Below are 21,741 nucleotides of genomic sequence, written 5' to 3'. Positions count from 1 at the left end.
CCCCCTCCCCTCAGAACCTGGAGTCCTTGACTCCGAGAAGGCTGTATTTTGACACCAGGGAGTTCGATGTGAAGGCCCCCAAAACAGCGTGGTGGCTGTTTGTTTTCACTCTGACTTCTGTTGTTGACAACAGCCCAGATAATTAAAGCTGGAATGCCTGACGGAGTTCATTGATTTTCTGCACGGAGTGTGCTGGGTATTTGCTTTGTAGAAGGATTGCTGCGCTCAGATCACCAGGGAAACGACTCTGGCTTGACTCATTCTGTTTACACGGAGCGTTCCTTCCCGACGCGGTAAGGAGGGCCCCACGCTCGGTTTGAGTCTCTGAGCCACAGGAAGCCACGGCAGTTCCTCAACGTCACAAGCAGGAAGCACTTACTTTTCTGCAAAAGAGCTGGGCTTCGTGGGGCCCTAAAATCAACATCTCATCGCTGTTGTTGCTGTCATTGTCGCCACCATCCTCATCATTTTATTATTATTTGCCCAGCTCCGCCTCCTGTAACCAGGAGCTGATTCACCGGCTGCTGACGTTCCAGCCCTTTCTGCCCGCCTTCTACTGCCTTCTCCGTAGACCGCTGCTCCGTGCCTCCACCAGGAGCCTGTGGCAGGGCGAGCAGCTGAGACGGGCACCTCCTGTTAGCATCTCTGATGTCCCGTGATAAGGGAAAGGAGAGTAAGCCGTTGACTTAAGTAAGCAGGGTTGGAAAGTTGCTCTGTGCCTGTCCTTTATCTGCAGGGTCACTTACTCTGGCGGCGGATAAGGAGGAGCGCACCTGAAGGGAAAGATAAACACCACAGCAGGGCAACTAGGATAATGAGACCTGAGGTCAGACCGTCTGTGTCCACATCCCAGCTCCCAGACTTGCTAGCTGTTTGACCTTGGGCAAGTCCCTCATCGTCTCGGTCTTAGCTGCCTCATCTATAAATCGGGATAATAATAGTACCTAGGTCTCAGCATTGTCAGAAGAATTAAATGAGGTGAATAAACCATGGAAAACATGGTTTTAGTAGAGTATATGATATGTATACCCCCCTCCCAAAAAAAAGTTTGCCATTATTAGGATATTTAGTTTCAAAATTTTATTCAACCTCTAACTTCCCTTTCCATCAATCAATAAGCAAGAAGTCAAGGGACGCCTGGGAAGGACTGATCCCCAAGGTAGTGGCTCAAAGATACAAAACAATCAAAAGGTGAATTCCTTGCCTATTCAACGAGCTTGCTGTCTAGCTCAAGGAGGCTAAACAAACAGGAAATAACTTCTAGAAAAAAAAACAAGTGTTGCATATGACAACATTGCAGAGTGCAATGACTTTGTACTTCCGAGTCCTATGAAAGAGAGCAGTGTGACGTGGGAGCTGGGCAGCCCAGCTACAGGTGCAGACCCAGAGGAGGGGACCCCAGGACTCATCTCGTCCAACCTCCTCTTTCAAAAGATGAAGAAATTTGACCCTAGCAGGGTTCAGTAACATGGGCAAGCTCACACAGCAGGTTAGTCGCAGAGCTGGTGGAGAACCCAAGACCCGTAACTCCCAGAGCGGGACTCTTCACTCCAGGACTGGAAAAGGAGGCAGAAGGTGTGGATAAAGGTGCTCGGAGAGAAGGCTCACGGGGGGAGGTAGGACTTGCTCTGAGCCTGAAGAGTGCGAGGAACGTGGCTGGAAGAGGGGAGGAAGTGAGCACTCCTGACTTCCCCTCACGCTCATGAGGGCTTATCACCCATGACTTCCCCCACTCACGTCTGGAGCCTACTGGAAGGTTATAGACCCTTCTGGAGTCCGCTTTACCTAGGACAGGCTTGCTTTCTAGCTTTCCGATGTCTTGCGTCAGTAGCTGTAATGGATGGGCTATGATCCTGGGTGTATAAACGAGACTTGGCCCCGTGCCCAGCTCGTCATGGACAGGCCCTCCCGACCTGTTACTGCTCTTACAACTTCTTCCACAGAAGGCTGCATTGGCTGTGTCCCTTTGCCCACATAGCTTTTCATATACTTCTCTGTTTTTAAAAACCAGCTTTATTGAAGTGTAATGGCCATGCAGCTCTCTGCTCATATTTAAAGTATGCACTGTGATAAGCTTGGCGTATGTTCATAGCTGTTAAACCATCACTGGAATCCAGCTAACTCCCCTCACACCCAAAAGTGTCCCTGTGCCCTTGGTAATCCCTCTCTCCTTCCTGCGCCTCCCATCTATACCCCACTCCCTGCGCCCCAGGTAGCCACTGACCTGCTTTCTATCTCTAGGGATCAGTTTCCATTTTCTGGAACGGTATGTGGAATCCTGCACTGGTACTCTTGTCTGACTTCTGTCACCCAGGAGGGCATTTCGAGACGTCCCCATGCTGTGCAGACCAGCAGTTCGTTCCTCTTTACCGCTGAGTACTGTTCCATCGACGTGCTTAGCTCGTACCCAGAGCATTCATTTTCCTTATTCATGGCGGACATCTGGAAGATGAAGGGAAATCTGATCCTGTCCAGATTTGTCTCCCCCGTCCTCTTGCGCTGGCAGGAGGAAAAAGCGAGGAGATGGGGAATGGTGTAGAACTCCAATGTAACTACAGAGAAGAAAAAAGGATTAAAGGAATGGAGAGTGGGATTTAGAACTGAAGGTTAAGGAGTCATGATGCCTGGAAAGAAGGCAGAGGGAGATAATTTAAGACTGTGACTTTTTTCAAATACACAAAAGGTTATTTTTAAAACAGGCAGCCGACTAAGATCTGAACAGGCTCAGCTTGCCGTGAAAGAGCTGAGGGGAATGTCAGGGACCAGCCCTCTGGGAAAGCTGACCAGATCCCACCCTCCCCACCCCTCCACACCACCCCCCAGTTGGCCATGGCCACAGAACCAGGCCTGCAGAAGGAGGTGGCCGGAGGCAGTCTGCATCCATGTGGCTTTGAGGTCCATGGCAGATCTTTGATTTTTACTAGGTTGAGATTTCTTGAGACTCAAAAAGCCTTTGGATACATTCTGAAGGACTAAACTTTATATAGGTTTCTCTTCTCGAGGCACCTGCGTTGCCAGGCCCAAATCCTGCGGTGTGAGCTCTTGCTCCTCGGCCAGCACTCAGGCTCCTTTCTCTTCCCCATCTAGGGACATGCCAACCCAGGCCCGGGACCTGGTGGAGCGAATGAAAAACCACCCGGTGAGTACAGGGCCCTGGGCCACCCTGAAAGTTGTGGCCTCCAGCCGGCTGCGGTGGGTGCCGGGGCTCTGCACCGTTTCAGCCGCTGCTTGTCTTTAAAGAGGGGTCAAGTGAGATAGGAGAAGCAGGCCTTACCACCAAGGCACCCTTGCTCTGGCCCACCACATGAGGGTGCAGAGTTGGCCTTGGCCTCTGGCACTTTCCCACCTTACCCAAGAGTTGGCTTTGCAGAGCCCTATTATGTAAACCCTGGGTTCTAAAAATAGGCTTCTCATTCCAATCCTTCCCCCTTCCCGCTCACCCGGCCCCTCTAAAACTTCTCACTGGCACTTTTTGAAACGCTGTGTTTTGGCCTTGGAATTCAGAATTCAGCTCCTGGCAGGACTCCTGTTGTGGTGGTGGCTGAGCCCAAGACAGGCTCCTCGAGGGCCTCCCCAGCCCCCACCTCTCCTCTCATCCAGGCTGGGCTCTTCCTCCAGTCCCCACCAGTCCCCACCGGTCCCCTGTCCCTGGACCCAGACCAGCAGAGCTTGCCCAAGAGGCAGCTCTGGGCTTTTGCTTCTAGTTGCATCTTTTGCCCTCTGCTCCTTTGAAGGCCTTTAGATCCCACTTCACGGGTGTGTTAATACACTCCATGGGCACTGCGGCTGTCTTAGGATTTCACGGGAAAAATAGTCATCCTCCCCTGCGTCAGCATGCGCACGCACACACACACTCACATACACACACACACACACACACAGAGTCCGCTCTCTGCAACTCCTTGCCAGGCGCCAAGGTGAAGGTCAGGGAGGCTCCACCCGGCATCTTCTCTCCATCGGGGTACAAAGAAGGTGAAAGGCAGTGGGGGGGAAGGGGTGCTATCTGGCCTGGTGAGCCTCCCCTGCATGTGCTCCCCGCCCCCACTACCAAAGTTTAGACTCAGGGCTTTTTTTTTTTTTTTTTTTTTAAAGATTTTATTTATTTGACAGAGAGACAGATAGCCAGTGAGAGAGGGAACACAAGCAGGGAGAGTGGTGGAGGAAGAAGCAGGCTTCCAGCGGAGGAGCCTGTTGTGGGGCTCGATCCCATAACGCCGGGATCACGCCCTGAGCCGAAGGCAGACGCTTAACGACTGAGCCACCCAGGCGCCCCAGACTCAGGGCTTTCTGTCCCTTCAGGAAATCGACCTAGAGAGTGACTGGAAGCTGATCACGCTCTTCATTGGGAGCAACGACATATGTCATTACTGCGAGAATCCGGTAGGTCCCTGCCCAACCCCATGGGCGTCAGGCTGGCCTGCTCTCCCAGGCACCCCAGCCTGCCCAGGCAGACCCTGGCCTTTCCCACCATTGAGTGGCCCCTGGGACAGCAGGTGCACTGGTTCCCTGATTCCAGAAGTGTCTAGATGTACCCACTCTTCAGGTATTGCCCTTATGCACACAAATACTGTTCTTTGGAATCAAATGAGTAACTGAGCCTCACCCCACATGTGCTTGGAAATCCCTACCCATTTTTTGATTTTGGGGAGGGTGTGCACATGTGGGCAAAGGGAGGCTGAAACAATGTCGTCAACGAGGTTGGATAAATTAAGCCAGTCCCAATAGGACAGCTTGCTGCCCCAAGGACTTTGTGAGTAAGCCCACCTCACTGGCAGGTCTGGGAACCCAGCCTGCTCCTGATGTTGTTTCTATGGGGAAATAGGTCCAGACGTAAAGTCTTTGGGGAGCTGTAACTTTGGGAATACGTCTTGTTCTAAGTTGGGGATGTCCTGTATTTTATTTGGCAAGAAAAGGACACCAATGTTTGAAGTCACAGGCAGGGGGAGAAAGCCCGTATCATTCCTCACGGCTCAGACCACCTACCAAAGGCTGGAGGAGAGTACCCTCCCCCACACCTGGGTGGGTTCTCCTGAGTCTCTTCCCCTCCACCCTGTCCCTTACTGCCCAGCCTCCAGAGACAGAAGTGACCCAACCCCAGGGGATTCAATGCCATTGTGTCCTGGACTCAACAGGGTCCAGGGGGCCAGGAGGGACCCGAGACCTCTCTGTGGACTCTTGGTCCTTGGTCCAGGAAAATGCCTCTCCTATCCCCAGAATACCTGCCCCTCTTGCAAACTCAGATTTATACTCCTGAAAGCCCTTTTGTGGAAGAGACCTAAAGGCCCCCACCAGGATGAACTCAGGCCATGTTGGAGGAAGGGGCTAAATGAGCCTCCAGTGGAGAAATGGGTCAGAGGAGGAGACTCCCGGGCCAAGTCAAAGAGAAGTTAGGGGGAGGCAATGGGGCCAGCATGGGCCACAGACCAAAGGAAAGACAGAGTGTGGTCCTCAGGGCACAGATGTGGTTCAGAAGCCTGAGGCTGGCCACAGATGGGACCAGAGAAAGGGCAGGGACCAGCTCCATCATTCTGCCTCCACATTTGAGATACGTGGATCGGGGTGGGGTGGGGATTGTTCATGGTGTCTAGTAGGGGTCAAAGGAAGACTTGTGTCCCCCGGCAACAAGGGCTGGGCTTCTCAGCTTGTCCGGTACCATTCTCGCCCCTCTGCACCACCACCCCAGGCCCTCCTCTCAGAGTAGAACCCAGGGGTGACAAGAGTCCCCTTCTCTCTTTGCAGGAGGCCCACTCAGCTGGGGACTACGTCCAGCATATCCACCAGGCCCTGGACATCTTCTATGAAGAGGTAGGGAGAGCAGCAGGTTTCTGGGCTCCATTTCCTGCCAGCCACCCAGCACCTCCCTCCCTGGGTGCATCTAGGCAAGCCGTGTTCAGTGAGATACACGCTGAGCGGAGTGCCACTGCAAGCAGACCCCTGGAGGGGAGGCAGGGGGGGGTAGATACAAAGCTCCCCTGCAAGGGAAAGTCTAAGGGGACCAGCCTGTATGGTTTGCTGGCAAAGAGTTTGCCTCTGGAGCCAACTGGCCTAGTCTACAGCCAGGCATGGGGACTTACTAACAGTGCGACTTGGGACAAGTGACTTCTGTTTCAGCTTCCCAAGCTATAAGGTGGGGCCATTAAAGAAGATTGAGAGAATACAAGCCACATCCCCTCCTTGTGCCTCGGTTTCTTTATTGGCAAAACTGGGGAGGCGGAAGTGTGATTGTAGATGAGCCCCTGGGTTCCTTCCAGTAGGGACCAGCATCCCCCCCACACCTGCCTGGGGCTCACGCAGCACCTCCCTCTGCTCCCCACAGCTTCCAAGGGCTTTCATCAACGTGGTGGAGGTCATGGAGTTGGCTGGCCTACACGAGGGCCAAGGCGGGAAATGTGACATGCTCCTGGCTGCGCGGTAAGTACACAGGCCCGGGCCCCTGGGGAGGGCAGGACTCACAGACGCCACCCGCGGAGACCTGTGCTGGCCAAGCCAGACGCTCCTGTCCCGAGGACAGAGATCAGCGATTAGCCAGGGGCTTGGAAAATCATTTGGAAATACTGCTACAGTATTGAACGCCTACTGTATGCAAGTCACTTTGTTTCTCCGGAGCCCAGTTTGCTTGGCTGCAAAGCGAGAGACCCAGACCATTGATCCTTAAGGTGCTGAACACAGCGTGTGATTCCAAACTGCAGGGATCGCTGGGTGTTTGAGGGGCAGCACCGGGCAAGGCGCTTCCAAGACGGCTGTCCATCTGTATCTGGCTCTGCCCCCGAGGAGCCGTGGGATCGTGCACAAACTCCGTAGCCCCTCTGGGCCTCTTACGCTTCATCTGTAAAATCTTGCAAAGTAGTGAGAGGTCTGGAAGAAATAAATGTATGTCACATGCTTGGGCCCCCGTGGGGCAGGCGCTCAGTGAAGAGGGGCTTTTAGAACATCCTTGAAAGCCAGACTTAGAGCTAAGGTCTGGGGTCCAAGAGACAACTTTCTGTTGGGGGCTGGCACATATTAAAGCTCAGCTGTGACCCCAGCAGGAAGTTGCTGTCCTCTGGGCAAGAGGGTCACCCAGACTTCCTGTGACTGTTGCTATGAGAGAAGAGATTCTGCTGGGGTCGAATGGGTTTGCTGGCAAGGCAACCAGCTGGTTCCCGGGCCCGCTGGGCCCTGGGTGGAACAGCCAATAGCTGGGAGGTGTGAAGGGCCCCTCCCAAAACTTCAGGCCTTACATTCTACCTTGTCAGTGTGTCTCAAACTGGGCGACCCCCCTCCTCCGCTTCCCAAGAGACTCCCCACTCTGCAGCGTGGGGGGGGGGGGGGGCGCAAGTCCGGAGCTGCTGGAGGTGGAGCTGGGAGGGCTCAGGAACGGGAAGAAGAAAGATAAGGTGATCATGGCTGTCTTTCCAAAACTCCTGCCCTTCCCTGGAGGAAGCCCGGGCTGGGGCAGGAGCAGCCAGGTGGCAAGGGGACCAAGTTAGCAGGTGCCAACTCTCCCCCCTTCTCTTTAAACAAGCACCTGTGACCCCTAGTGCCCCTGAATTACAGTCTGTGACCGGGGCTGGCGTCTCCCAAGCTTTGTTGTGGGGGCACCTGTATATGTTGGGGGGGGAGGCTGCCATCAGCCACCCGGGCGTCTCTCCACAGGAGCAACTGTACCTGCCTCAGTCGTTCCCAGGAGAATTCCCTAGAGCTGCAGGAACTGAAACAAGTGAACTGGAACTTCCAGGTGAAGCTGCACCCACCCCTCCTGTCCCGGCTGGGCGCCCCTCGACTCCCAGAGAGCAGGGGTTTGCTGAGAGCAAGGCTGCTCCCTAACGGCAGATCACAGCCCCTGAGACATTTCTCCAGGTGGAACGAACACCAAGCTGGGGAGGGAGAAATCTCCGAGGGGGAGCTGGGAGAAGCCCTGCCTCCCAGCCCTGGGGACTGGAGTAGCTTCCATGGGCCCAACAGGGGGAAAGGGAAGCGTCCACGGCCCTGTTGGGCTCCCCCCGCCACCGCCTCAGAACATAAGGCTTAGCCCAGCCCTGCTTGCTTCCATCCCCAATTCTGTGTCTGCCCCTGCTCATGCTGTCCCCTCTCGACACGCCCTCCCGCAACTTCTCCACCTCCCGCACAGGGCACGTCTTCTCACCTCCTCTGAGAAGCGTCCCCCGATGAAACTTGACCCTCAGGTGTCTCCCCATATCGGCTTCCATCTACCTTCATGGACCCGGAAAGCCCCAGCTGGTTCTCATGCTTTTTTACACCTGTCTCACTTTGCAAGACAGACCGTTACCTTCTTGAGAAGCACATCTAACCCTGGGACGTGGACCTTCACCCCCCAAGTGCACAGGCATTGCTGGGAGCGGGGGTTGGAATGCTTCCCATCTGAGCTGGATCTGAACTGCAACGGCGTGTTCTAATTCAGCTCTTCGTGCAGGGAGACTAGGGGAGGCCTCTGGCCCACGCAGTCCGATCGCAGGCTCGGACCCAGCCTCCCAGAGACTTCAGAACGGGTGGTGCTCAGGCCTGGGTGCAGACAGCGTGAGCACACGCACGTGCACCAGAGTTTTCCTTGAAGTCACCTCTGGCTGGGGGACTGGGGGGTGTGGTCGCCCCCATCACAGCCAACCCGAGGTGGCAGGACTAGAGCTCGTCTGGCCAGCCCTGCCAGGAAGGTTGAGGAACCTTTTCCCCCTTCGCAGAGTGGCATCTCCAGGTTGTCCTACGGGCCCCAGTACCTGCAGCGTGAGGACTTCACTGTGGTTGTGCAGCCTTTCTTCCAAAATACTCTTGTCCCCCTGAACAGCGTAAGTGCGGGCATTTCTGGGAGGCGCGTGTGGAGGGGCTCTTCTTCTGAATTAGAAGGTGATGTCCTTCCTTCCGTATGAGTGGAACTTAGATATACTTGGAAAGAAAAGGAGAAAATTATCAGTGACCAAGCTCCCCAGGCCTGGCCCTGCTATTTGCTAGGTTGGGATAGAATGGAAAGCTTCCTAACAATTTTTTTTTCATCGGTGAGGGCAGGCATGTGGAACGACAAGGGATGGACTGTGGGTGGCCACAATTCAGGTCTTTTTAAAAGTTCCTAAAGGGGAGTTTCTCCATCAGTCTCTGAGCCAGGTGGCAGCAGAACTAGAGGGGCGTGGTACCTTTCTCCCCAGGAACGTAACCCCTTTGCCTTTGGTCACAGAGAGGGGGCGCTGACCTCACCTTCTTCTCCGAGGACTGTTTCCACTTCTCAGAACGCGGCCATGCCGAGATGGCCATCGCACTCTGGAACAACATGGTGAGTGCCTGAGCGCCTGGTGGACTGTGTCCAGGGGCCACCCAAGGGGGTTGACCATTGCCCAAAACAAAAAACCTGGTGGACGTAGCTCCTTTCTCCCCAGAGCTCAAAACGGTGGCACAACTTCTTTGTCCTGACAGATTCGATTATTTGAGCAATTTCCCAGTACTGGCAGGGGGATGGGAGGGCTATAATTTTGTAATCAGATAAACAGGATGAAATCGGCTTCAACCCTTTACTGTGTGACCTTGAGCAAATGCTCTCTCTTTGGTCCTCTGTGTCGATATCCATAAAGAACAATGAAAATGACACAGATCTCAGAAAATCAAGGTCCCATAGGCCCAGCACAATCATTAGCCTTCAGAGAATGCCAGCCCCCATTACTCTAGTCTCAACACATTCCTGATGATTATTGAAGCATCAAAAAGAAAAGAGCCACCCGGCCTGTTTCCCCAGGCTGTCAAACCTATTCCAGTCCTTTCTGATGGGGACCTCAGGAAATGCGCATAACGCCGGGGGGCCCCAGGGCCACCTGGCCGTGTGCCTTGCCTCTTAGGGCCAGCCACTCCTCTACAACCCGCTCTGCTGGCACAGAGCTTGACCAGTAACCCCAAAAGCTATATCCTGTTGTGCAGAGCAAATGCAATGCCTTTCCAATCCAGTGGCTTCTTTTGATCTTGGCTCAGCGGGTAACCCAATCCCCACCCCAACCTGCATTCCCCCATTTCTCCCATGGTGACTAAACAAATCCGCACTCTTGCTTTTACTGCAGTTTTGGGCTGGCTGCCTCTGTGCCAGGATTCCTCTGTGCGAATATTCCCACACCTGCCGCCTCGCCCGGCGTGCCCAGCGCCGCCTTCCCCTTCGCCACCCCACCTCCTCTCCCCCGGCCGCATGCCAGCATCCTTGGCCCAATTAATCACAGGCTCAGCCTTCCTCCTGCCTTTGTTTTCCTGCTGTTGACACCACATTCTGCCCACTCCTAAAGCTTTCGTCACACGCTGTCAGCCCAGGACTCGGAACTACAGTCAAAACACGGTTGAGTTCCCTCCCACCCAACCTCCACGGGAATCTTGTGCACCAAAGTTTGCACAATAGAATTCCGGAGAGCAGTTCTGAAGTCCAGTTGTCCTTTACGGGTGGGGTCCCATGACTTCATTCCTTTTAAATCCCCCCCCCCCCCAAGAATAGGTAGGTATCTGTGCACGGTCCCATTGTCCCCCTGAAATCTCAGGGGAATCCACAGATTCTAAGAAGGACCAGCATTTCCGTCAGGGGATGGGTGGTCTTACTACCTGGTGGCACTCCCAGCCTGCGTAATGCCCAGGTGCTCTGGGAGTTTCTGGGGCACGATGGCCAGATCGAGGACCTGAACACAATGAGGCCTGTTGGTCTCTTTCTGCAGGAATTAACAACACAGTTCTGGCCTCCTCTTCCAAAGCGTCTCCGTGGTTCTCCCCGTTGGCCCAGGCGAGAGGCTTTTATACATAAAGGCAAGTGGGAGGGGATTAGGTAGGAAAACAGAAGGTGAGCACTGCCGTGGAGCCATATTGGCAACACCACCAGCCTGTCCAGGGCTCCCAGCCATGCCCCTAATTTTACAAAACAAAGCAAAACAAAACTGAAATCATCTAAGAGCGTCTTATCCTGTGCTATGTAATTTGGGGAAGTAATGATACAGTTCCATGTTTTCATCCCAAACCATCTCAGATATAAACCCGTTACGTCAGGCCAACTTTTCAGCTCACCTCCTTCTGGTGACCCCTAGAGTGACATAGATAATAGGCCACTAGAACTCGAGAAGATCTGGCAGGTCCTCGAGCCAGAATGCTCTCTAACTGGCATATAGGGCGAGGAAGCACTTTGCCCCAGAGCGCACAGCCCATTCGCAGCAGAGCAGGGATTAGAACCCACGTCTAATTCTTTTTAGTGTCCTGGCCACGGCACCAGCCAGCCTCCCCGCCCCCAACCAGGTCAGCACATATGTAGCCAGTGAATTCACGTCTCACTCCGAGCCCGATGACATAGCGTCTGCAGGCTTTGGCCGACGCTCACAGGCTACCCTACCACAGCCACACACACACTTTTAGCCTCTTTCATCTCCTGCCCCCCACACTCAACAGACCATGCCTCCTCCAGGGACCTCTGCAAAGGCAAAACCAGGAACACCAGCAGCACGAGGGAGCACTGTCCTCTTCCTTTTTCTTTCTTTCATCTTCTTACCATTTTTTCCTTCTTTCTTTCTGACCCCATTCCCCTACAGCTGCCCACTCCCTCTTCCCTAGAAATCTTGCTCCCCTCCAACATTTGCAGCTCCCCGGGTGCTGGGTGACCACACGAGCCTCCTAACTGGTGTGCCTGGCTCTGGGCTTACCACCCCCATGAGGACAGCAGTGCTCAGCTCTGGCCAGAGGTTAGAATAATCTGGGGGAATACTGATACCTGCAGCCGGTTTGACTGGGCACTGAGCCTGAACATCTGGATTCCCTCTGACCCTGGATCCCGTCCCCATGTATATGCCCCAACAGAAACATACCGGTGGGCTCACCGAAAGATGCGTGCGAGAATTTTCACAGCAGTGCCGTTCATGATCCCCAGGCAGGAAGCTTCCCAAATGTGCACCAGTCGAATGGATAATCGACGTGTGGCACATTCATACAATGGGATACCTCGCAGCACCGAGAATAAGCAACCTTCAGCCACATGCAACTGGGTCTATAAATTTCAAAAACAAGAACAATATATGGTCTTTAGGGGACCGGGGGAGGATAGTCCTGGAAGAGAGTGGGGGAAGCTCCTGAGGGCTGGCAATATTCTGTACCTTGATCTGGGTGCTGTTTATAGGAGTTCGTTCATTTTGCCACCATTTATCAGCTGTTCACGGATGATTTATACTTGTTTCTATATGTATGTTCAATTAAAAGTTGACTTGAAAACAATAACCAACCCAAACAAAACACTAGGGACTGGACCTCATCCCCAGAAATTCTGGATCGGTCTGGGGTAGCACCTGGGTTCGGCAGGTTTCAGAAGCTCTCAGGTGACGTTATTATACAGGGTTTGCAGACCACTCTTAGACCTCTTTGCCACAGGGCAGCCACAGGAATCTGTGTAAATGAAAATCTGACCAAACTTCCAAGGCCAGGCCCCTTTAGCACCGCACATGAGGCCTTCGGAGAGTTGGCCCCAGTTAACCTCTCCAGCAGTCACTCCCACCACCCTCTGGCCGTTGGGCAGTCTGGTAAGGAGTGCAGTTTCCAGAACCACCCATGGTATAGCTCATGTTTCTGTGTGTCTGCTCTGGCTCATCGCCTTATCATGGACTGCCCTTCCAACCTTCTTCTCCTAACCCATAGCCCCCTTGATACTCAACTCAGGTGCCAGTTCCTACAGGAAGCCTTCCCTGAATCCCCAGAACAGACTAGAGGCCCAAGCAGCCCCGTGCAGCCTGCCCCAGCCCGGTTATTTGCCCCATCTTCGCTATCTGCAGTATCTGGCTTAGGAAAGGTGGGTTCTAGGGAAACAAGTTCATTTCCCATGGCCAGCCCCAGGCCTTCTCGCCTGAGCTGCTGCACTCAGGATTCTGTGCTAGTTCATCAACGCATTCCCTCAACAACTGTGTAGTGAGCACCACTGTGCAGTGGCGACTCCCCCAGGTGCTGGGGAAAACAACATCCTCGCACTCGTGGGGAAAGGACAGACGAAACCCAACAAATTAGTAAGACTCTCTGACCATGTTCAGGGCTTAAAAAATAAATAAAGCCAGGTAATGTGACAGAGTAATGGTGGGGGAGAGGGAGGCATCTCCGAGGAGTGACCTGTGAACGGAGAACTGAACGTGACGAGCCGCCAGGCATGCAGAGGGTTAGGGCCAGAGTGTTCCAGGCAGAGGAAATCGGACCTGTGCGGGCCCAGAGTCAGGAATGAGTCTGAAGTGTCCGAGCAGCAGAAGGGCCAATGTAACCGGAGGGAGGTGAGCAAGGTCAGAGAGGTGAGCGAGAGCAGGGCCAGGTCCTTGGATGGCTTCAACAGGAGAGCCAGAGGATCTGGTTTGCCCTCTGGCTGCCATGTAGCCCTGGACTAGAGGGAAGGAAGAGTGGAATTAGACCAGGAGCCCAGGTGAGAGAGGAAGGCGGATGGGCCCAGGATGATGGCAGTGGAGACGGAGAGAAGGGGTCCAATTTGAGATCTGTTTTGGACTGGCTGATGGAGGAGGTTAGAAGGGGAACAAAGACGGGAGGGAGGTGGGTGGGGGGATGGGTGATACAGGTGATGGGGGTTCAGGAGGGCACTTGTGATGAGCCCCAGGTGTTGTAGGGAAGTATTGAGTCACTATATTGCACACCTGAAACTAATATTACACTGTATATTAACTGGAATTTAAATTCAGAGAAAAGGAACAAAAGAAGACTCCTCCATTTGGGGTCAAGGAAATTGGGTGGATGGTTGAGGTGCTGGAGGGAAATAAGCTTGAGGAGAAAAAAACAAAGTTCTCTTTTAGTCCCAATAAGTGTGACCCACCTTCTGGAAATCCTCCTGGAGGCATGAAGTAAGCTGCTGAATCTATGAGTCTGGAGCTCAGAGATAGGGTCAGGAATGGAGATTTAGGAAAAAACTGTGGGGGTCGTTCGTGGGAGGGGATATTCGAGGCCATGGGATGGATGAGGCGCTCCCAAAGAAGAATAGGTGGGACAGAACTGGGACCAACCACCAAGCCCCAGGGCCTTCACTCCACCTTCTGACCCCAGCGACAGATGAGAAGGGGGGAAGGGGGAGGTGGGCAGGAGAGGAGAAGAGTGCCCTGTTCCGGGAGCCCAGACAGACAAGCGTTTCAAGAGGGAGGCATCAACTTTGACAAATGTTTCTGAAAAGCAAGATGAAGACCACAAAGTGAGCACCGGGTCTGGTGAGATGGAGGTCAAGGTGACCTTGACCAGAAAATTTTGGTCAAGTGATGGAGAATGCCAAAGTCTGACTGGAGTGGGCATTGGAACGGGAGGTCAGCAAGTGCAGCCAGTGACCACAAATGAGTCTTCCTAGAGGCACAGGGAGGGGTGGTGAAGGTAGCTGGAGGGGACGCGGGCTCGCGGAGGATGCTGGGAGACAGACTGTGCCTGGATGACAAGGAGCCAGGAGAAAGGGAGAAGCCGATGCAGTCCTCAGCCCCACATGACCCTCACCTTGTTCTGTGCCAGTTAGTTCCCAGGTTCCTGGAAGGTCAGGGAATCAGCCAGCCCGACCTTGAGCACGGGTACGGTCTCTCGGTGGTCGTCCATTACAAGAAGCTTGTGCTTCCTCAGCTCTAAGCCGTAGAAACGACTCATGAGCAAACCAGCTCCTGCTCGGCTTCGTCTTCTCCTCTGATGCTCGCAACAGCCGAATGGGGTCGTCCGGGCAGCTCGGGAGCCGGCCTCGCAGCGCACAGCTCCCAGCAGCAGAGCCAGGACCCCACGGGGTGTGGCCACTGGGCTCTGCCGGTCACCGGGGGTCGCTGTCAGGCCCAGAGCAGCTGGAGGACAACAGAAAGCAAGGTCATGGTCAAGGTGTGGTCGTTGGCTGGCCTAGCATCCTTGCACTTCCCTCAGAGGCCGACCTGGGGGTCAGGAGCAGAGGGGCTCAGGACCGGCGGGAAAGCGGATTCTAAGGGCAGAGGCTACCCAGTCAGGATGTGTGAGGGGTGAGCGCGCCAGGGGCCCACCGTCCTCCGTGCTGGCCGCGTGTCGGGGGCAGGCTGTGGGCTGAAGATGCTGGGAAGGGGGCTACAGCAGCTTCTAGCTCACTTTCAGAGGGTCTCGGGATTAAGACTATTAAAAGCAGAACCTCTCTGAACAGCAGTTGCTCCCGGGATGTTCCAAGTAAACCTCCACGTCTGTGTGGACAACAAAGTAGCTCAGGGAGAAACTTCCATTTCTTGAGGTTGACAAGCCAAGTACGGTCCCCGCTATGCTCTTAGAGTTCTTCTGAAGCCCACTAGCCCCACACACTTGAAGGTGGTAAATAGGATTCTCCCCATTTTATAAAATTACAAATGCGACGCGTCTGTGATCACAGCCACCCAGAGGGGAAGCAGGAAATGGAGGTTCTGGGCCAGGCCCCTGCTCCCACTCACTGTGCTGGGACCCATCGGTCCCTGCTGGGCCTCAGTGTCCTCCTTGGTCAAGCCAGGGCACAGACCCAGGGTTCCGCGCTGCCTGGCGGACTCTGACCTGCCCCTTCGGAGTCCGAAGTCAGGTCCAGCTCCGGCCCCGGGCGGCGGGGATCTGCCGGGCATCTTGCGTTTATTGCTGGTGTCGACCCCCCACTGGCAGGGGGAGGGAGTCCGGTTCCGATCCTCGTCCCACAGGGAGGTCTCGCCCACTGTGGAGGAAATCACGGTCTCCGTTCTCTCTTCAGCTGGAGCCGGTGGGCCAGAAGACAACTTCCAACAACTTCACCCACAGCCGAACCAAACTCAGGTGCCCCTCTCCTGTGAGTAACTGTCCTCGCATCCCCCTGTCCTGGCCAGTGTGAAACGGATGCTTGGGGGGCACAAAGGAGGTCCCTGGGAGCTTAATCATCACACACCTTCGTTCCCTGCCACCACCCTCAAATCTCACCTGGCCCCTGAGACATCACAGCTCCTTAGGGTGTGGGACAGAGAAGGCAAGAGGCGCTCAGGGGAGGCAGATGAATGGGCAGGGGTCAGGTTGGGGGATGGGTGGTGGTGTGCAGAGAGAAAGAAGACACCATGCCTGTTCTGGGGGCCTGTGCTCCTCTGCCTCCCTCCCCCCCCATTGTCTCCTCCCTCACTGCCCTCATCTGGACTGCTGACCAGGCTCCTAACATGCTCCCCAGCTCTTCCCTCCCTTCCTTGTCCAGCCTGGGACCGCTACCAGGCGCCATGCAGCCTACATGGAAAGTCACTTATGGAGGCCGCTTGAAACCCTTCCCCGGGCCCAGCTGCCCCCTGGAGCACCCAGAGGGGAGGCCCAGCTCCCTCTACAGCTTTAGACATGCTGTGTTCCTGGAGAAAGGCTCAGTTCCCCAGGCAAGGCCTGCAGTTGCCAAGCCTGGGTCTCCCGGAGGGTCACCCCCACCTCTGCTGACGGGAGATCGCCATATTCCTTCAAGGCTCAGGGGCGGCCCTCCCTGGGCTACTCTTGCCTTCCTCACCCTACTGCGGCCACCTCCGAACACACCTGTGTTGGTCTGTTTTCTGTGTACACCTCTCAAAAGACACGACCCAGGCTCTTTGGTGATGTGATTGTTTCTGAACATGGCCCACTGGCCGACAGGACAGAGAGTGGCCACATCTGAACCCTTCGGCACTCTCCCAGCTCCTACCCAGGGCTCCACGCTCGTGTTCTCAGAGGAAGGAGAGACTCCAGGGAGGCAGGCCCAAACATCTCCTGTCCTAGCCCTCCTCATGCTTGGTTCTCTAACCTACCGCAGGCCCAGCTGTCCTTTAACACTGACCCGGGCACTCCTGAGGTTGGAGGATGGGGACAGCTGTCCAGTCGTGGCCTAGGAGAGGCAGAGGTGGGGGTTCTGCAGCCCCCAGGACTCTCTTCCTTTGGTTGCCCATCTGTTCCCAATCTTTCAAAATCAGGTTGACAGAAGGGATGCTGGTGAGAAACCGAAAGGAGGTTATAGTGGGATATTGGCCACTCCGGAGACCCATCCTCGTTCAGAAGGGTTGGGCACAGTGTAGACGAAGGAGCCTTTCAAAGAGGGATGGGCTGTAAAAGTGCACAAGGTTATCACGCCATCACTGGGGTAGGGACTACGCGGGCCTACGGTGAGCAGATGGATGGTTTTCTGAGGCCCTTAGCCCCTGACCCTCTCTTCCTCCTCCCCCAGGAGAGCCCTTACCTCCACACCTTGAGGAACAGTCAGCTCCTCCAAGACCGGTCTGAAGCAGACCCCAGCGTGCTCTCCTGGGCCATGCCAGTGGCGGCAGGAGGCGGCCTTGTCCTTGGGGTGGGCACCATGATGGTCTGGAGAGCCGTCAGAGGTCGCCAGCAGGAAACTCCTCCAATGAGCCTGAACACGATGAGCTTCTAAGCCTCCCGCCACGTGCAGGCGCTCACCCGAAAATCCCCAGCCACACTCCTCACCAGCCCTCTACCTCGGCCACCTTGGCCACCGCAGAGAGCCTTTGCTTCAACACCCGGCAACACTGGAAGCCAAAGGGACAGTCACGACTCCCAGGGGTCTGGGGCCTACGTGCCTGGAATTGCTAAATTTAAATAAAGGCCAAAGCCATTCTATTCTTGGGTCAGCCTGCTTGAAGCTCTCGCTTTCCATCTGTTGCGCGACACAGGGGTGGGAGCTGGAGCCGTTCGTGTCCTGTCTCAGCCAGAGCTGCCCGAGGGAGGGCCAACCGCGCGCGCACGGACCGGCCTCGGTCAGGCTGAGGGGCAGATCCTCAGTCACCGAACCCAGTATCTAAAAAATAGGGGAAAGTGCTGGCCACCAGGCGGTGGCTGGAATATTGGAGCGGGCTGACCAGCATCCCGATACAATCCAACACCTGGCCTTTATACAGCTGTTCTGTGCCCAGGACAGCGTGGAGCATCGTGGCACCTCCAAGGCTGTGTGTGTCACCACCTGGGTGAGAAGACAGACTCCTACAAAGAAACGAGAAACTCCACGACATGGTCCAGCTCTGTTCTGGTGCACGGGTAGGTACAAGTGTCTGATGCTCCGAGAATGGGAGTTCCTTGAGGAAAGTTAGCTGGAAGAGAGAAATTTTGAAATGTCTATTAAAAAAAAAAAAAAGGATTGGGACATGAATACTTCATTTATCCACAACCTGATTTTCTCAAAGTGCTAACGTCAGGGGAGAATTCCTGTTTCTACACTCCCGGAATTTGGAGCCCGCCCTAGAGAGAGCCCAGTAATACAGGCTACATGCACTGAGCCCCTGTGAGGGCACAAGGCCCTGAGCTGGATGTCTTACACAGATTCTCTCTTATTCTGCACAAAAATCCCAGGCAAAGAGTGAGGAAAAGTAGACGTGTTAGTCGTGCAACGTCCGCTCTCAAGTGGCAAATTGTATGTCCTGTGACTTTCACCTTAATAAAAACCAAAAGAGAATCCATTATTGTCTGCATTCTAAGTACCTCTCTGCTCCCAAAGCTGGGGATGACAAAGAACGGAAGTTAGAAAACCCAGACATACCATTTGAAGGTGTGGCCTTCAGAGCAAACCCTGTCACCAGCCGGAGCCCCAGATTCTCAGATATGTCATCTATAAAACTGGGATCAGACTACTCATTTTGCTTGCCCCACAGCACTGCTGGAAAACAACATCCTCAAAAATGCTCAGCAATTTGAAAATACTGTACACATAAAAGGGGACTGGTTTCTCCTCTGAAGAACTGAGCTAGGATCCAGGTCTTCAGGGAAGTGCAGAGAGGTCCAGAGATGGGTTTGGAATGGGCAGGAATGTACCAGTGAAGACTGCCTGCCTTCCCTCCATCTTTTTTTTTTTTTAATAAAGATTTTATTTATTTATTTGACAGAAAGAGAAACAGCCAGGGGCGCCTGGGTGGCACAGCGGTTAAGCGTCTGCCTTCGGCTCAGGGCGTGATCCCGGCGTTCTGGGATCGAGCCCCACATCAGGCTCTTCTGCTGTGAGCCTGCTTCTTCCTCTCCCACTCCCCCTGCTTGTGTTCCCTCTCTCGCTGGCTGTCTCTATCTCTGTCAAATAAATAAAATCTTTAAAAAAAAAAATATTATAAAAAAAAAAAAAAAAAAAAGAGAAACAGCCAGAGAGAGAGGGAACACAAGCAGGGGAAGTGGGAGAGGAAGAAGCAGGCTCCCAGCAGAGCAGGGAGCCCGATGCGGGCCTCGATCCCAGAACCCTGGGATCAGGCCCTGAGCCGAAGGCAGACGCTTAATGACTGAGCCACCTAGGCACCCCTCCCTCCATCATCTTATCTCTTTGGCAAGCAGAACAGAGTCCCCAGAGAACCTAGATCCAGGCCCAGTGTTCCTTTGGGCTTCAATTTCTGTGTCTGTACTCTGGAAACAGCATACCTGCCCCCCATTCTTCCTATGGACCCCAAAACACAGTGACTGAATCACACGTGTCCTAAAGACCCGCCACCGCCCAGCTTGAGCGCCTGGCTAACCACGGTTAACAGCAAAGATAACCCACTAATTCCAAGAGTCCAGCACCACCATGCCCTTTTTTTCCCCTTATTCCTCAATTTTCATTCCTTCAATAGCTCCCACCTCAAAGAATCCTGGAATTGATGACCACAAGTCTAGCATCACTTGGGTTGGAATTTACGTATGCTACCTGAATAATCGAGGAGCCCCCAGTCTGAAAAAAATCTTTTTTTAAAATGAAGTGATCCCAGCCTGGTGACCAAGGAAATACTTGGCAGAAACCAAGAGACACAAGCATAAGCCAGGCCCTAAATTTCCCCTAAATACATACTAAAAGGCAAAAGTTTTAAATATGTGAGAGTCTCTACTTATAGCTGGTGGTAACATATACACATTAGATTCATGTCATGTTCCTTTCCTATGGAAAAATGGTCAGTCTAGTTAGGTGGACACCCATAACCACGCCATGAATGAAGCCCCCAAATCCTGAGAACGCTATGCTCCACGGTGCTCTCCACGGAGGGTTTTGAATTCAAAAGAGATCAATGTGCATTAAACTTGGTCAAAAGCCTTCTTCATAAAGGACATGGAACCTTGAGCTCTGAAGGATGGCGAGAGCACTTGGTCAGAGGCCACCAAGAATGGGGTGGTTGAGACTAGGCAAACTCCATCTACGAGCATGGTGTACACAGGGGTCAACAAGCAAGCTGGAAAAACAAGATGGCGGAGCCAGACACAGCCAGATTAGGGGACACCGTGGAGAGGGCAGGGAGTTCATAGGGACTCAGCTGTTGCAATGGTTGTACTATCAGGCTGCATTGGATTTGTATAAAAGAGTAGTACAAAGAAAAATAATACCAGTAAAAGCTGACAGGGTGCTTACACTATGACAGACGCCACAGCACACAGTAATTAAACTGCACATCCCTATTATCCTCTTTTCACAGAGAAGAAAACCCAGACTCAGGGAAGCGCTAACTGGCCCAGAGTTATACTTGCGTTACCGAGTGGACATCCATCCCAATGAATACTGGTGTCCAGCGTGGGGGGGGGGGGTAGCCTGGAAACGTAAGACAGGTGATTCTAGAAGTGAAGGAGGCCAAGTTGCAAATCCATGTGTTGTAAAATAAAAAGCTAGACAGGGGGGTATTATCTTCCCATGGCTCTTAAGGCCACCATGAGTTTCTCGGTTTCCAACTGGTCTGAAGAAGCCAGCCATTTCCAGTTAATAATCTAGGGTTTTAAAAATTAACTGTAGGGACTAAGACTTATTTTGCTTGAGGATGTATGGAGTTATAGCAGTGAGCAAATCTTTTAATTAGGAAAAAAAAATTAAACAAGGGCTGTGAGAAGCTGTAGACACAACTGGACATTTTACATAATAGTGTTGAAGAAAGACCATAAGCATGTTTAGAAGATTAAAGGCAAAGGAATTTAAAACATAAGACCAGAACAAGGCATTATATATTTTTTTAAAAAGCAGAAACTAAAAACCAAGAGAATTTCTAGGAATCGAATATATTGGTATTAAAGAAAAATAAGCTTCAGTAGAAGTATTCAAATAACAGATCAAACACTCAGTGAACCACCATTTCTGTATTGACTGTATATCAGGCACTGTTTCTAGCAGTCAGTCTGTATTACTCAGTAATTCTTGCAACAGCCCAGTGAGGTAGGCACGACTATTATCCCAGTCTTACAGAGGTAACTAAAGTAGATTCTGTGTTTTTTCTGTCTTTTTGTAAAGGTGAAATGAGATTAAAAACAATAGTGTAAGGGGCACCTGGGTGGCTCAGTTGGTTAAGCGTCTGCCTTGGGCTCAGGTCATGATCTCAGGGTCCTAGGATGGAGCCCCGCATCAGGCTCCTTGCTCAGCAGGGAGTCTGAGTCTTCCTCTGCCCCTCCCCCCTGCTTGTGCTCGCTCACCCTCTCTCTCTCAAATAATCTTTTTTTTTTTCAAAGATTCCATTTATTTATTTGACAGAGAGAGAGACAGCCAGCGAGAGAGGGAACACAAGCAGGGGGAGTGGGAGAGGGAGAAGCAGGTTCACAGCGGAAGAGCCCGACGTGGGGCTCGATCCCATAACGCCGGGATCACGCCCTGAGCCGAAGGCAGACGCCCAACGACTGAGCCACCCAGGCGCCCCTCAAATAATCTTTAAAACAAAACAAAACAAACCCTAATAGTTTAAAAAATAGGTATTCAATAATCAACTCTCTTCCCATATCAGCATTCATTCTAAAAGATTATTCAAGGGGCTTTGTAAAACCACCATAATAACAAAAACATATTTGACACCTTACAGTTTACAAAGCACTTCAATACATTCTCCTCTGACCCTAAGACTTGGAAGCGAAGTACAGCATTGTGAAGAAAAAATA

At 53.1% G+C, this 21,741-nt stretch overlaps 1 protein-coding gene across 1 annotated transcript in view; it reads left to right on the top strand.

Annotated features, from left to right (window-relative positions):
- PLB1 (phospholipase B1) overlaps positions 1-17,522 on the top strand; it is an 88,381-nt gene extending 70,859 nt beyond the window's left edge. The window contains exons 44-52 of the mRNA XM_044389961.3: positions 3,088-3,139; positions 4,300-4,380; positions 5,740-5,805; positions 6,317-6,411; positions 7,636-7,717; positions 8,679-8,783; positions 9,167-9,262; positions 15,656-15,730; positions 17,102-17,522. Coding sequence (XP_044245896.3) covers positions 3,088-3,139; positions 4,300-4,380; positions 5,740-5,805; positions 6,317-6,411; positions 7,636-7,717; positions 8,679-8,783; positions 9,167-9,262; positions 15,656-15,730; positions 17,102-17,305 — 856 coding nt within the window. The 3' untranslated portion in view covers positions 17,306-17,522. The remainder of the gene's footprint in view (positions 1-3,087; positions 3,140-4,299; positions 4,381-5,739; positions 5,806-6,316; positions 6,412-7,635; positions 7,718-8,678; positions 8,784-9,166; positions 9,263-15,655; positions 15,731-17,101) is intronic.
- The last annotated feature ends 4,219 nt before the right edge of the window (positions 17,523-21,741 follow it).

The sequence above is a fragment of the Ursus arctos genome, unplaced genomic scaffold (assembly GCF_023065955.2).
Source record: "Ursus arctos isolate Adak ecotype North America unplaced genomic scaffold, UrsArc2.0 scaffold_8, whole genome shotgun sequence".
NCBI classification, from domain to species: domain Eukaryota; kingdom Metazoa; phylum Chordata; class Mammalia; order Carnivora; family Ursidae; genus Ursus; species Ursus arctos.
This window is presented reverse-complemented; position numbering and strand designations above follow the sequence as displayed.